Source organism: Lycorma delicatula, chromosome 4, assembly GCF_047948215.1.
Source record: "Lycorma delicatula isolate Av1 chromosome 4, ASM4794821v1, whole genome shotgun sequence".
In the NCBI taxonomy this organism is placed as follows: domain Eukaryota; kingdom Metazoa; phylum Arthropoda; class Insecta; order Hemiptera; family Fulgoridae; genus Lycorma; species Lycorma delicatula.
In genome coordinates, this window is record NC_134458.1 from 205561998 (window position 1) to 205577142 (window position 15145).

The 15145-nt window shown below is 30.8% G+C and overlaps 1 protein-coding gene across 7 annotated transcripts in view; it reads right to left on the reverse strand.

Annotated features, from left to right (window-relative positions):
• LOC142324241 (unconventional myosin-XIX-like) overlaps nt 1–15145 on the reverse strand; it is an 89106-nt gene that overhangs the window by 62370 nt on the left and 11591 nt on the right. For 3 of the 7 annotated variants that reach the window (XR_012756252.1, XM_075365096.1, XM_075365093.1), the window contains exons 1-5: nt 14836–15011; nt 14044–14156; nt 12211–12347; nt 10733–10858; nt 2852–3115 (exon numbers count right to left, since the gene is read on the reverse strand). Coding sequence is in view for 6 of the 7 variants with exons in the window: in XM_075365096.1 (XP_075221211.1) it covers nt 2852–3115; nt 10733–10858; nt 12211–12347; nt 14044–14086 (570 nt within the window). In the remaining variant the exon portion in view is untranslated. The other 4 variants (XM_075365095.1, XM_075365094.1, XM_075365098.1 and 1 more) reach the window with 4 other exon arrangements.

Sequence of the window (15145 nt, forward strand, 5' to 3'; positions counted from 1 at the left end):
GTTTTTCAACAAAATAATTTATGCATGAATATAAATATGCATTAAAAATTCACTTAAAACTGAATTTTAATGCACTTTTCTAATATTAAAAATTTATTGAAAAGTAAATTTTTAATGCATAATTAGTACCTCTCTCTAGGATCCATAGTACTCTCAGGACAGCACTGCCTCGCATACTGACTAACGAGTTCTACCTACTCTTCCACCAGCCGAAGCACAAACTATGACTTTACTGACCACCACAATACAATTCCCACTATTATTGGTCCCTCCCTTGTACATAACAATGTTTGTCTACCTACCACAGACGATTATTAATTGTTATAACAATGGATAAAATTTTTGACGAACATAATGTACAACTGGTATGACCAGCAAACATTGTCAGACATAACCAATTAATTTATGAGTACTTTCAAAGTTTAATAGAGAACAAAAGAAATAACTAACCAAGAAGAGTTTACATATTACAAAATTTATGTTACATTAACTATAGTGGATTTAGAATAAACCAACTTAAGGGAAAAAAACATAAAATAAAACTAAACCCTAATAGAGAAGAAAAAAAAAACAATTATCATAAATAAATTTTTGTTGAAGTAATATTAGTTAAAAAAATAAATCTTATGATTAAATAACCTTGAATTTCTTTAATTCAATTTCTTTGTATTTTATATTTACATCCAGTAATTTCAGTTTCTTTTCATGTTCTCTTTGCATATTATTCATTTTTTAATTAAATATTTTCTTCCTTCTGAAACCAAATCTGTTCAATTTTGTATCTGAAATTTCAACCCTAATTACATCAACAGAAGATTAGAAATTGCTGTAATCACATATACATTCACTTCTGCCCATCCTATTTATCTACTTATGTATTAATGGAATCTGAATCAAAATCAGACTGCATGCTGCTTTCAATTCATGCTTTGCTTATTATTTTTATATATTTAGTGTTGACCAAGCGACTCACAGAACTCTCCCACAGTTCCTAATACAAATTTTTACCACATATATCTTTCCTTTTATTTTTAATATTTATCATTCAATACTTTCTATTCTTCACACTTTCTATATGCTACACCCTCCATGTTAAATTTCTCTTCTATTTTTTTCAATGCTAACTCTTTATCTCTGTAGTAATACAAGAGGTTATCTCTACAGTAAAGACAGTTTCATTGTAAAAAAATTTATTCTGGAAGCTTTACAAATATTTTTTATTTCTCTTAAACGACATACTGTATAATACTTTTCTCTATAATCGCCACATGAATTAAGACATTCATCATAGCGATACACCAACTTCTGCTGCCAGTTCATTTAGCCACTAATTAACAGCATTTTTAAGTTCATCGTCACCTGTAAATTGTTTACCTCTCAAAAATTCTTTCAATCCCTAACAAATGGTAATCAGAAAGAGCTAAGTCCAGACTATACAGTGGGTGATCGTAAATTTCCCATCCAAATGTTCTCAGTAAATCATGTGCCAGACCCACATGTGGACGTGCATTAACGTGCAACAAGACAATGCCGTCAGTCAGCCGCCACATCTGATTTTGAATGCTGGGCCATAATTTAGAGTTTCACAGTAGGATTCTGCACGTCATTCCACGTGGCATGATATCAATCAGCAGTATGCCTAACTAATACCAAAAGACTGTGGCTTGACCTTTGCTGGTCTGGTTGATGATTGCGGATGACGCCATTCACTTGACTACCATTTTCTCTTTGGCATGTAATACAAAATCAATGTTTCATCGCCGCTAACAATTGAAATAAGGAACTCATCACCTTTTTCTGTGCAGCGCATCCAAAATTCCAAAGCAGATTCCATTCAGATTTTTTTCTGATGTTCCATTAAGACGTGCGGCACCCAACGTGCACAAACCTTTCTGAAGTCTAAATGGTCATGAACAATGCGACCAATAACAGTTCTTGAAACATCAGGAAAAAAAGGTCCAAGTCGGAAATCGGTGAGTGACGATCTTTTCTGATTTCATCATAGATGCACTTCAACAAGTCCTCGGTGATTATCGAGGGCCTCCCTGAACGTTCTTCATTGTGCACATTAATTCTGTTATTTCTAAACCTTTCACACCATTTTTGGACGTTTCTTTCATTCATTACATTATCACTGTACACAGTAACCAATAACGTTTTGATGGTTTAAAAAACGACATATTTCACAGTTGGCAGCAACATCAATTTTTCTATTCATTTTATAACGTAATAACTCACATATAATCAAAGATACTACAACGCAACAACTTAGAGACAACAATGCAGTGTGTACATTACTAGCGTGGCCATGAACAACACAGGTTCGCCAACTTTAAGGAGAGAAATTTCCCAGCAGTCTTTACTTTAGAAATATCCCTCATACAAACCAGTTTTCTTTTGTCAGTTATGTGTTTTTTTTTGTTTTTTAATCAAATTAAGTAATAAGTACATTTCTTTATTCTTTATTAAAATTTATGCTTCTTTTATCCTTCACTACATTATATTCCATTATAGAATTAAATTAAGATTGCTTTATATTAATTATAATTTTTAACTTTTTAAAGACTTGAAAAAAAAGAAACTTATAAAAATAAAATTTTATCTTATTTTACTAATGGGTGATCATATGAGTAGTAGAAAAATATAGGAAAGTTGCTACAACTTCATAAATCTTTTATTATTAACAAAAAAAAATTTTACACTAAACAGCAAACAAGAATCAATGATGAAACCTGAGGAAAAATTTAGACATTTTTAAAAAAAATATTTTAACTAAATTTTGAAGAAACTGGGCCTCGGGCCTTGATCTAATGTTATACAGCTTAATAATAAGTATAACTTTATAACAAACCTGATAAAAAATATGAAAATTTCGAATAGTAGGTGAAGAAACTCTAGTTTTCTCCAATAGATATGTTTGAAATGATGCACTAAGTAATTTGTCAGAATATTCATTATACCCAAGTGACAGAAGTTTTCCAAAACGTGAACTATCACTATGATATTCTGTTCCAGCATTGCCAAAAGCACTTAACAATGTAAGTGAATAATGAATTTCACCTAATGGTGTATCTTTATCTGCTAAAAATTTTAGCGCCTTCTGCAGTGAGTAAGTCTGTAATAAAATAAAAACTAGCATAAATAATATTAAAAAACATATCTAAATGAACCCAATTAGGTTAACACAAAAAACTGGAAAAAAGTAATCAGATTTTACAACTGATAAAATTTTGTTAATTTTTCCTGTTCTATGTGTTTACCTTAATTGTAATAGAGGAAAATAAACATTAAAAGCAACTATTGTAATATTGTAAATGGTCAATTAACCCACCGATTAGTTATAGGTAAAAGCCAATAAGTGTTACGCCAGCTGTTTTGTGATTGAAATTCATGAATACTTTATATTAGTGACATACAAGTAATCATGACCAAATTAATGGCACTGCTCAGGAACTGAATTAGTATAAGTAATTTTAACCATTAGCCTGTTAAATGGTCATAGGATCAAAATATATGCAAGATAATAAATATTAACATTAAAAACACAGCTACTAGTTTGTGTGTGTTTTGTGTATTTACATACATATTAAATTGTAATAAACATCTATTCCGAATATTATTTGTTTCTATTAAAATTTATTTTATTTATTATCATAAAAAACTAAATTATTTTTATGACAAAACCATGTTTTTTTTGTTGCAGGATTGTTTAACGTAAAAATGAGTACGGGCTGCATAATAAATATTAAATAATTTTTTTTGTAATATGTATCGCTCAAAGGGCAGAGACCAAGAGTTTGAGTCATGAAAATTTGAATTTTTTTAATTTTGTAAAATTAATATTCAAATCTCTATGAATCATGAGACCTTGCCGTTGGTGAGGGGGCTTGAGTGCTCAGGGATACAGAGTAGCTGGACCGAAGGTGCAACCATATCGGAGAGGTATCTGTTGAGAGCCAGATTAAGGAATGATTCCTGAAAGAGGGCAGCAGCTCTTTCAGTAGTTGTTAGGGGCGTAAATCACAATGACTTAAACGGCCATATCAACATCACTCAGTCCTCTGAGTACTGCGCAGCTGAAAGCAATGGAAAACTACAGCTGTTTTTTTTTTCCAAGAAAATGTGGCTCTGCATTTTCAAAAGCAATAATGGAGGCGCCTTCCTTGGTAAAATATTCCGGAGATAAAATAGTCCCCCGTTCGGATCTCCGGGTGGGGACTACTAAGGAAGGGGTTACCAGAAAAGTAAAAAATAACATTCTACGAGTCGGAGCGTGGAATGTTAGAAGCTTAAAAAAGGTTGGTAGGCTAGAGAATTTAAAAAGGGAAATGGATAGGGTAAACGTGGATATAGTAGGAATTAGTGAGGTTCGGTGGGAAGAGGAAGGCGACTTTTGGTCGGGTAACTTTAGAGTAATTAACTCAGCGTCAAATAACGGGCAGGCAGGAGTAGGTTTCGTGATGAACAAGAAAATAGGGAGGAGAGTGGAGTATTTCAAGACGCATAGCGATAGAGTCATTGTAATAAGGATAAATTCAAAACCTAAACCGACAACGATTGTTAACGTCTATATGCCTACAAGCGCCCATGATGATGATGAGGTAGAATGTGTATACGAAGAGATTGATGAAGCAATTAAACACGTAAAAGGAGATGAAAATTTAATAGTAGTTGGAGATTGGAATGCAAGCATTGGAAAAGGCAAGGAAGGAAATATAGTGGGTGAATACGGGCTGGGCAAAAGGAATGAAAGAGGGGACCGACTTATAGAGTTTTGCACGAAGTATAATTTAGTAATTGCCAACACCCAATTTAAAAATCATAATAGAAGAATATACACTTGGAAAAAGCCAGGCGATACTGCAAGGTATCAGATAGATTATATCATGGTTAAGCAAAGATTTAGAAATCAACTCGTGGACTGCAAAACTTACCCTGGAGCAGACATTGATAGCGACCATAATTTGGTGATAATGAAATGTAGATTGGGGTTTAAAAACCTGAAGAAAAGGTGTCAGATGAATCGGTGGAATTTAGAGAAGCTTGAGGAAGAGGAGGTAAAGAAGATTTTTGAGGAGGACATCGCAAGAGGTCTGAGTAAAAAAGATAAGATAGAAAATGTAGAAGAAGAATGGGAGAATGTTAAAAAGGAAATTCTTAAATCAGCAGAAGCAAACTTAGGCGGAATAAAGAGAACTGGTAGAAAACCTTGGGTTTCAGACGATATATTGCAGCTGATGGATGAACGTAGAAAATATAAGAATGCTAGTGATGAAGAAAGTAAAAGGAACTATCGGCAATTAAGAAATGCTATAGACAGGAAGTGCAAACTGGCGAAAGAAGAGTGGATTAAAGAAAAGTGTTCAGAAGTGGAAAGAGAAATGAACATTGGTAAAATAGACGGAGCATACAGGAAAGTTAAGGAAAATTTTGGGGTACATAAATTAAAATGTAATAATGTGTTAAACAAAGATGGTACACCTATATATAATACGAAAGGTAAAGTCGATAGATGGGTGGAATATATTGAAGAGTTATACGGAGGAAATGAATTAGAAAATGGTTTTATAGAGGAAGAAGAGGAAGTTGAGGAGGATGAAATGGGAGAAACAATACTGAGATCTGAATTTAAGAGAGCATTAAAAGATTTAAATGGCAGAAAGGCTCCTGGAATAGACGGAATACCTGTAGAATTACTGCGCAGTGCAGGGGAGGAGGCGATTGATAGATTATACAAACTGGTGTGTAATATTTATGAAAAAGGGGAATTTCCATCAGACTTCAAAAAAAGTGTTATAGTAATGATACCAAAGAAAGCAGGGGCAGATAAATGTGAAGAATACAGAACAATTAGTTTAACTAGTCATGCATCAAAAATCTTAACTAGAATTCTATACAGAAGAATTGAGAGGAGAGTGGAGGAAGTGTTAGGAGAAGACCAATTTGGTTTCAGGAAAAGTATAGGGACAAGGGAAGCAATTTAAGCCTCAGATTAATAGTAGAAGGAAGATTAAAGAAAAACAAACCAACATACTTGGCGTTTATAGACCTAGAAAAGGCATTCGATAACGTAGACTGGAATAAAATGTTCAGCATTTTAAAAAAATTAGGGTTCAAATACAGAGATAGAAGAACAATTGCTAACATGTACAGGAACCAAACAGCAACAGTAGCAATTGAAGAACATAAGAAAGAAGCCATAATAAGAAAGGGAGTCCGACAAGGATGTTCTCTATCTCCGTTACTTTTTAATCTTTACATGGAACTAGCAGTTAATGATGTTAAAGAACAATTTAGATTCGGAGTAACAGTACAAGGTGAAAAGATAAAGATGCTACGATTTGCTGATGATATAGTAATTCTAGCCGAGAATAAAAAGGATTTAGAAGAAACAATGAACGGCATAGATGAAGTCCTACGCAAGAACTATCGCATGAAAATAAACAAGAACAAAACAAAAGTAATGAAATGTAGTAGAAATAACAAAGATGGACCACTGAATGTGAAAATAGGAGGAGAAAAGATTATGGAGGTAGAAGAATTTTGTTATTTGGGAAGTAGAATTACTAAAGATGGACGAAGCAGGAGCGATATAAAATGCCGAATAGCACAAGCTAAACGAGCCTTCAGTAAGAAATATAAGTTGTTTACATCAAAAATTAATTTAAATGTCAGGAAAAGATTTTTGAAAGTGTATGTTTGGAGTGTCGCTTTATATGGAAGTGAAACTTGGACAATCGGAGTATCTGAGAAGAAAAGGTTAGAAGCTTTTGAAATGTGGTGCTATAGGAGAATGTTAAAAATCAGATGGGTGGATAAACTGACAAATGAGGAGGTATTGCGGCAAATAGATGAAGAAAGAAGCATTTGGAAAAATATAGTTAAAAGAAGAGACAGACTTATAGGCCACATACTAAGGCATCCTGGAATAGTTGCTTTAATTTTGGAAGGACAGGTAGAAGGGAAAAATTGTGTAGGCAGGCCACTTTTGGAGTATGTAAAACAAATTGTTTGGGATGTAGGGTGTAGAGGGTATACTGAAATGAAACGACTAGCACTAGATAGGGAATCTTGGAGAGCTGCATCAAACCAGTCAAATGACTGAAGACAAAAAAAAAAAAATATTCAAATTATACATTTAATCATAACATGCAATCTTTTTTTTCCAGAATAAATTTCAAACCATTTCTCAAAAGAATTTGCAACAATTCAATTTAACCTTTAGATGTCTAAAGTTTATAATGTCAGCAAAGTCTGCAAAGTAGAATGCAAATTTTGCATTTTCTATTGTTTTCTTGCTAAATATCATAAAAATCTTGTAAAAACTAAATGCAGTATTATTATTATTATTATTCAAAAAAGTAAGTTTCATAATCCATAATCGTATATATATATATATATATATATATATACGATTAGATATTAAATATATATATATATTTAATAACTATACTTCTCTGTGTAAATACAAATTAATTTATATTTAATAGATCAACCCTAACTGCAGAACAATTGAAATAGCATGGCATGACTTACCTTATTTCATTACATAACAGAAGCACTTCTGCGAATATGATTCGCATCATCAGCTGCATACAAATATAATATAAATATATATATATATATATATATATATTACAAAACTATCAAAAACTTGCAATCTTTTATTTTAATTTTGATCTTTGTACTTTTAAACAATTTTTTATATTTTTAAAATTTTTATATTTTATGTTTTTATCTGTTGTTGGGATTATAATTTTTAAATTTTAAATTTAAATAAAAGATTGCAAGTATTTGATCGTTTTGTAATTTATATAAAATGTATGCAGCTGATGATGTGAATCAAATTCACAAAAGCACTTCTGTTATGTAATGAAATAAAGTAAGTCATCCTATTTCAATTGTTCTGTACTTAGGGTTGATCTATTAAATATAAATTAAACTATATATATATATATATATATATATATATATATATATATATATGTTTTTTCTACCACTTTAATTTAGTAATTGCCAACACCCATTTTAAAAATCATAACAGAAGTATATACAGTTGGAAAAAGCTGCACGATACTGCAAGGTATCAGATAGATTACATCAAGGTTAAGCAAAGATTTAGAAATCAACTCATCGACTAATTTTTATTCATGAGATTTCTAAAGAAATTAAAAAAATGTATTAATGAATTTTAAATTACTGCAAAGCATATCCAGGAGCAGACATCGATAGTGACCATAATTTAATGATAATAAAATGAAGATTGGGGTTTAAAAACCTGAAGAAAAGGTGTCAGATGAATTGGTGGAATTTAGAGAAGCTTGAGGAAGAAGAGGTAAAGAAGATTTTTGAGGAGGTCATCGCAAAAGGTCTGAATAAAAAAAGATAAGGCAGAAAATGAAGCAGAAGAATGGGAGAATGTTAAAACATAAATTCTTAAATCGGCAGAAACAAACTTAGGCAAAAAAAAAAGAAAACTGGTAAAAAACCTTGGATATTAGAGGATATATTGCAGCCGATGGATGAGCATAGAAAGTATAAGAATGCTAGTGATGAAGAAAGTAAAAGGACCTATCAACAATTAAGCAATACTATAAATAGCAAATGGAAATTAGGAAAAAAGTGCTCAGAAGTGGAAAGAGAAATGATCATTGGTAAAATAGATGTAGAGCATACAGGAAAATTAAGCAGAATTTTGTAGTACATAAGTTAAAATCTAATAATGTGTTAAATAATGATGGTATATCGATTTATAATATAATAAGAGAAGGTTGATAGGTGGATGAAATATATATTGAAGAGTTATATGGAGGAAATGAATCAGAAACTGGTGTTATAGAGGAAGAAGAGGAAGTCGAAGAGGATGAAAAGGGAACTACAATACTGAGATCTGAATTTAACAGAGCAATGAAGGATTTGAATGGGAGAAAGGCTCCTGGGATAGGCGGGATAACTGTAGAATTACTGCGCAGTGCAGGTGAGGAAGCGATAGATAGATTATACAAACTGGTGTGTAATATTTACAAAAAAAAAGGGGAAGTTCAATCAGACTTCAAAAGAGGGTTATTGTAATCATACCAGAGAAAGCAGGAGCAGATAAATGTGAAGAATACAGAACAATTAGCTTAATTACTCATGCATTAAAAATTTTATCTAGAATTCTGTACAGAACAATTGAGAGGAGAGTAGAAGAAATGTTAGAAAACCAATTTGGTTTCAGGAAAAGTACAGGGATAAGGGAAGCAATTTCAGCGCTCAGATTAATAGTAGAAGAAATATTAAAGAAAAAAAAAACCAACATACATAGCACTTATAGACTTAGAAAAGGCATTCAATAATGCAGACTGGTGTAGAATGTTCGACATTTTACAAAAATTAGAGTTCAAGTATAGAGATAAAAAAACAACTGCAAACATTTACAGGAACCAAATTGCAACAGTAATAATCAAAAAGCATAAGAAAGAAACCGTAATAAAAAGGGGAGTCTGATAAGGATGTTCCCTATTCCCGTTACTTTTTAATCTTTACATAGAACTAGCAGTTAATGAGGTTAAAGAACAGTTTAGATCCAGAATAGCAGTGCTACGTGAAAAGATAAAGATGCTATGATTTGCTGATGAAAGAGTAATTGTAGCTGAGTAAAAAAGATTTAGAAGAAACAATGAATGACATGGATGAAGTCCTACGCAAGAACTAGCGTATGAAAATAAACAAGAACAAAATGAAAGTAATGAAATGTAGTAGAAATAAAGTAGTTAGACCACTGAAAATAAAAGTAGGATGAGAAAAGATTGTGGAGGCAGCAGAATTTTGTTATTTGGGAAGTAGAACTAGATGGATGAAGCAACAGCGATATAAAATGCTGAATAGCACAGGTGAAACAAGCTTGCAGTCATATGATTTGCTTACATCAAAAATTAATTTAAACATCAGGAAAGCATTTTTGAAAGTATATGTTTGGAGCATAGCTTTATATGGAAGTGAAACTTGGACGATCAAAGTACCTGAGAAGAAAAAATTAGAAGCTTTTGAAATGTGATCTATTAGACAGACTAATAGGCCATATCTTAAGGCATCCTGAAATAGTTTGATATTGGAGGGACAAGTAGACGGGAAAAGCTGTGCAGGAAGGCAATGTTTGGAATATGTAAAGCAAATTAAGATAAGAATCTTGGAGAGCTGCATAAAACCAGTCAAATACTGAATACAACAAAAACCTTTTTTTACAATTACTCAATTACAAAAATTTTTTTTCAAAACTGACTACTTCGTTTAAACCTATCAGAACATTAATATGTAAAATGGTAGCAACAATACATTATTATGAAAACATATTATTGGGTAAGTAAAATATTTCAGCTAAATTGCTGACTGTTTTTGATGTTACATACTGAGCAGTGCAGGTTACACAGTAACCTAGCTATGTTGTATAACATGAGAGAGACTAAAACCTCATACATGCAATTTTTTTTTGGACATCTAGTACCTTATTATTTATAAAACTATAAATTTATGAAAAACTATTATTTATTTATAACTGTTAATTATAAATTTATTATTTATGAAGGTAATATAAAGAAATATGAGCTTAATAAACAAAAATAAAATTGACCTAACTCTGGGTCGATTTTTAAAAATTTAGTATCAGTCAAGTTGTTTTCACTGCAATAACATTGACTGACTGCTTATTTCATTACACGTATACACATAAAAACATGTTTGCAAGTCTAACCTTTCCTGATCCTGAATCACCGGTGATCATGATAATCTGATTAATCTGATTAGCAGTTATACAAAGACAGGCTCGATGTGCAACGCTGTATATATGTGGTTTCAATTTCTTTGCTGATAAACCACTCTGAAAAATATTTATTCATTTAATTTTAACAAAATGTGTAAGAAACGTTAATATAAACTTATATATAATAATATTTATTTTATTAAATACCCATTATAATCAACTGATAAAATAAATTTTAAAATGATATAATAATAAAAATCAATCTATCAAAAAAAAAAAAACTTGAGCACTATAATGTCAACCAACATCAGTGAAATATCTGACAATAAAATAAGTGTGTTTCTCCTAATGACACTGAGAAAGCCAAAAGTACTTCAAGTTGTTCTAAATTTTGATGGTGGAAAGTTGAGTTCTTTATTAATATTGTTAAATAATTATTTTTTATTTTATACATATAACAAACTTTTTCATATATTTGATAAAAAAGGTGAGATGAATAAGAGGACTAACTGATCAAAAAACCAACTTGCTAGGCATCAGTGGTTTCCAAAGTGTGCACTTGGGTGCACTAGGAAGCTGTGACTTCCTTACATAGTACTGCAAAATAATGTACAATTTTTATTATTTGATTTTCATTTTTAATTAAATGTCATAGGACATTCTAGCGAAGCAGGTTCACTTAATTACTACTTGGGGAAGCCTCTGTAAACAGTTACTAGATGACAACACTACTATCTCAATTTTTGTAGTTTCTCAAATTTTCTGGTAAAATTTTGTGCTCATATATAAATAAATGTCAGTTTCACATGGTTTTAGTGTTGAATTAGCTTTCAAAGACGGTATGAACTGTTTATTGTTCTCATCAAGTCAAGTGAATTTTTTTCTCATACGTATTTTTTAAAAAAATAGATTGGTTTTACTAAAAAGCAATAAATATTAGGAGAGTGAAAATGAAGAGGAACATCATCAACCAATGGCAAGGTGCAAAGTGTAAAAATTATAAATATGATGACAAGTATTTTGACTTTGGTTTTACGATCTGGCTTTTTTAATGATAGATAAGCGATTCATCTGCAGATAAGTATTGTTTATGGTGGAAAAACAATGAGATATAGAATACTGAGAAAATGAGTTAGTTTAATGAAGAATGAGAAAGCGTGTATGATGAGCACAGGGCAGGTGTCCACATGTTGTTAATTTTCATGCATCTAATAAATGAAAAACTTCATGAGAGAATGGATGGTTATAAACTCACCACTTTCTGCTGACACTTCTAAATTTCAAAATGTTCTTGCCAGTCACAAACTATGATGATGATAAAAGAGCTCTATATCAGCTATCTTCACAGACATCATCATTTTATAAAGAAGAAATTTGTTTCATATTATGATAAACGTCTTATTGTGGGAAACTATGTTAAGAATACATTTTTAAGTACTACTTTAAATACAGTATAGTGAATAATAAACCTTTAAATGCTCTTTAAGGCGTGCATCTGTTTCTGGGTCTACTTCGTTACTTATGAATGGATTCAAAGAAATAAGTACTAAATCAGCCCAAGTGCTGTAGATGCTTTGATTAAATCTTTCAGTTATAAACTCAAGAGCTGAAACAGGAGTTAAAAGTATACATTTTTTTTTTATTTATTTAAAATATATAGATTATAAAGATCAATTTAATAAAAAAAATATGATAAGAAGCTTAGCACCTATAAACTACAAAGACACTTTTTTCTCACAAATAACAAACAGATAATCACAACAAAGTTGTGGCAAAAAGTATAAATGACCCAAAGATCTCGGCTGTAAACCCAGAACTGTTTAATAATAAGCAATGGGTAATTACTGCACAAGATACAAAGGCTAAAAATAGATGACATGTATTGTAACAAAAAATAAAAATTGTAGAATAGCTGGTAGCAAAAAAAATAATCACTAAAAGAATCTAAAAAATAATAATCACCCTGGTTTTATAACAAGAAGACTCATAAATTTACATTTTTAATTGGAATTAATTACTTAAATTAATATAATTTAATCTCCTGCTAATTTATTTGATACATTTCAAATAATAAACTAATAATTTCTCCTTTACTGTTTGATATGGTGCACTTTATTCTGTAACATACTGATCTCAGCATCACTGTACATCCTGCACTCATTTTTTCATTACACATATTCTAATCATTATTTATCTTGCTTGTTTGTCTCTGTTGTCTATCATTTGTTTTTATCTTCAACACTTCTCTTCAGAATCTGATTTATTAAACCTGAATGACTAATACTTATCTTCCAACATACTTATCATCCTTATCTTGCAACATTCTGCTACAAACTTTTCTCTTCAATTTGCAAACAAATTCATTTTTTCTCTATCAAGCACCTAATTTAAACTTTCTCCAATGGTCACACAAGTCTCCATTCTCTTTTTCTGGCTTTCCAATTATACATACTACAATAAAGTGTTACATTTTATGAAGCTTAACCCGCAAGTCCTACTTAATGTGGAAACAGCAATTAATAAATCCCAGGGCATTGCAGTAATTAATGTAATATTATCCTTCTAAATGAAGGTTATTGCATCACATACAGTATATTTATTTATTTATAACTAGTGTGGAATGAAACTTTAGTCCAATAATCAAATACTGCATTGCATAAAATGTGTATTCACCAAATAGAATTTCTTTCATTTTAATATCGGCAGGTTTTTTCATGAAAGCTTTCCTGGCTTCTACTACTTTGTTTTTGTTATCTTTTTTATTTCACCCATTAATTTTAACTTTACTACCTGTTATGTTCCACTTTGCCATCGAGTGCTGCTATCCAGCAAGGGCTAGAATCTCCACAGTAAGCTTGGTCAGGCGATCTGATCACGCCATGTTCTACATCATGATGCCGCAAGGAGTGGTCATTATGAGGTAGCTTATTGTGACGTAACTTATTCATTCGGTGCTTGAATCTGATCCAAGGCAGACACATCATACTCTTAGTCCGGATGAACTCCATTCTTTGTTCGGATGAACGTTAGCTTTAATGTTGTATTTAATTTTATATGTCAAGTTATACATTATATTACAATTCATTTCATTAACTGTCAAGACAACAATTCATTAAACCATTATTCAACAAGCAACAAGGCGTCTTCATTCAACACCTATGAACATACAGTCCAACCGCGCTCTAAAATCTACTTGTTAACGGTCTTCAGGCGAGATCATTCATAACACTGACTAAATCACAAAATTTTGTAAAATCTGGTATATTTATAAAAAATCTTTTAAAACATAATAAATCACTTACCATTATCATTAAATCGTAAGTAGTTTATTTTACCAACATCCATAATTTTGAAAAACAATTATTATTGGCTCATTAGCTCATTTGTTGGTTATCATCACTAACTTTGAAGGTTACTGTAACACCAAACAACAATGTTGCTATATAATAACAAATATTATTACAAAGAAAGAAAAAATTACTATTACAACAGAGTATGTTACAATTGTTTATTTATTTAACCAGTGATAGAACCCTAAAAACAAACTATTCTTTTATGTTAAGGAGTACTGATTAGCAGAGCAGTAAGCAAAAAAAAAAAAAAAACACAAGCAGACCAAATAAACCTTAGTAAATCATAAATCTTCATTTTTGTTGATATCACATATCTTTCTAATTACGCTTTCCTATATCTGTGAACTTTCATGGGAATATTAACATATGAATTAACATATTTCCCGAACAAAAATTAAATTACATATGAATTGATTTTCTAAAAAAAAAAAAATCAATTATACAAATACATAATAAATAATATATATTCAACATACATATTAAAACAAAGTCCGTTTAATGTATATACAAAAATTCAAAATATTGATAATAAAAGAGTTCAACATTAGAAAGGGATGTTTACTAATAACTGTTCTCTTTTCAGAATTCGTAAAATTAACTGATGATTTTGGTTCATACATTCACAATAAAAACCACTGCAAAAGACACATAAAACAATTGCACAAATTAATGGTTTCTGTTAACTTAATTATTAAATATGCGACCAGAAAATATAAGTAAATTCAACAATACCCTACGTACCTAAACAGGATTTGAATAATTTATTCACAAAAGACACTGTGAGTATCCTTCTAAAGTCACAATACAATTTAAAACGCTTTCAATCTTATTTAAATTATAAAACATAAGTCGCATTTTTGAAAGAGCTGCGTATTATCAACATCATCATCCATACCATCATCAAGATATCTATACAAACAGCGCCATAAAATCTAGGGTTGCCTAATTTCTTCAAATTCTAATCAATGGAGATAAAACATACATCAACTCTTTAATAAATTTAGTTTCATATATGAGTGAAAATAAGTTTTTTACTGAAAAGGAAAAAACA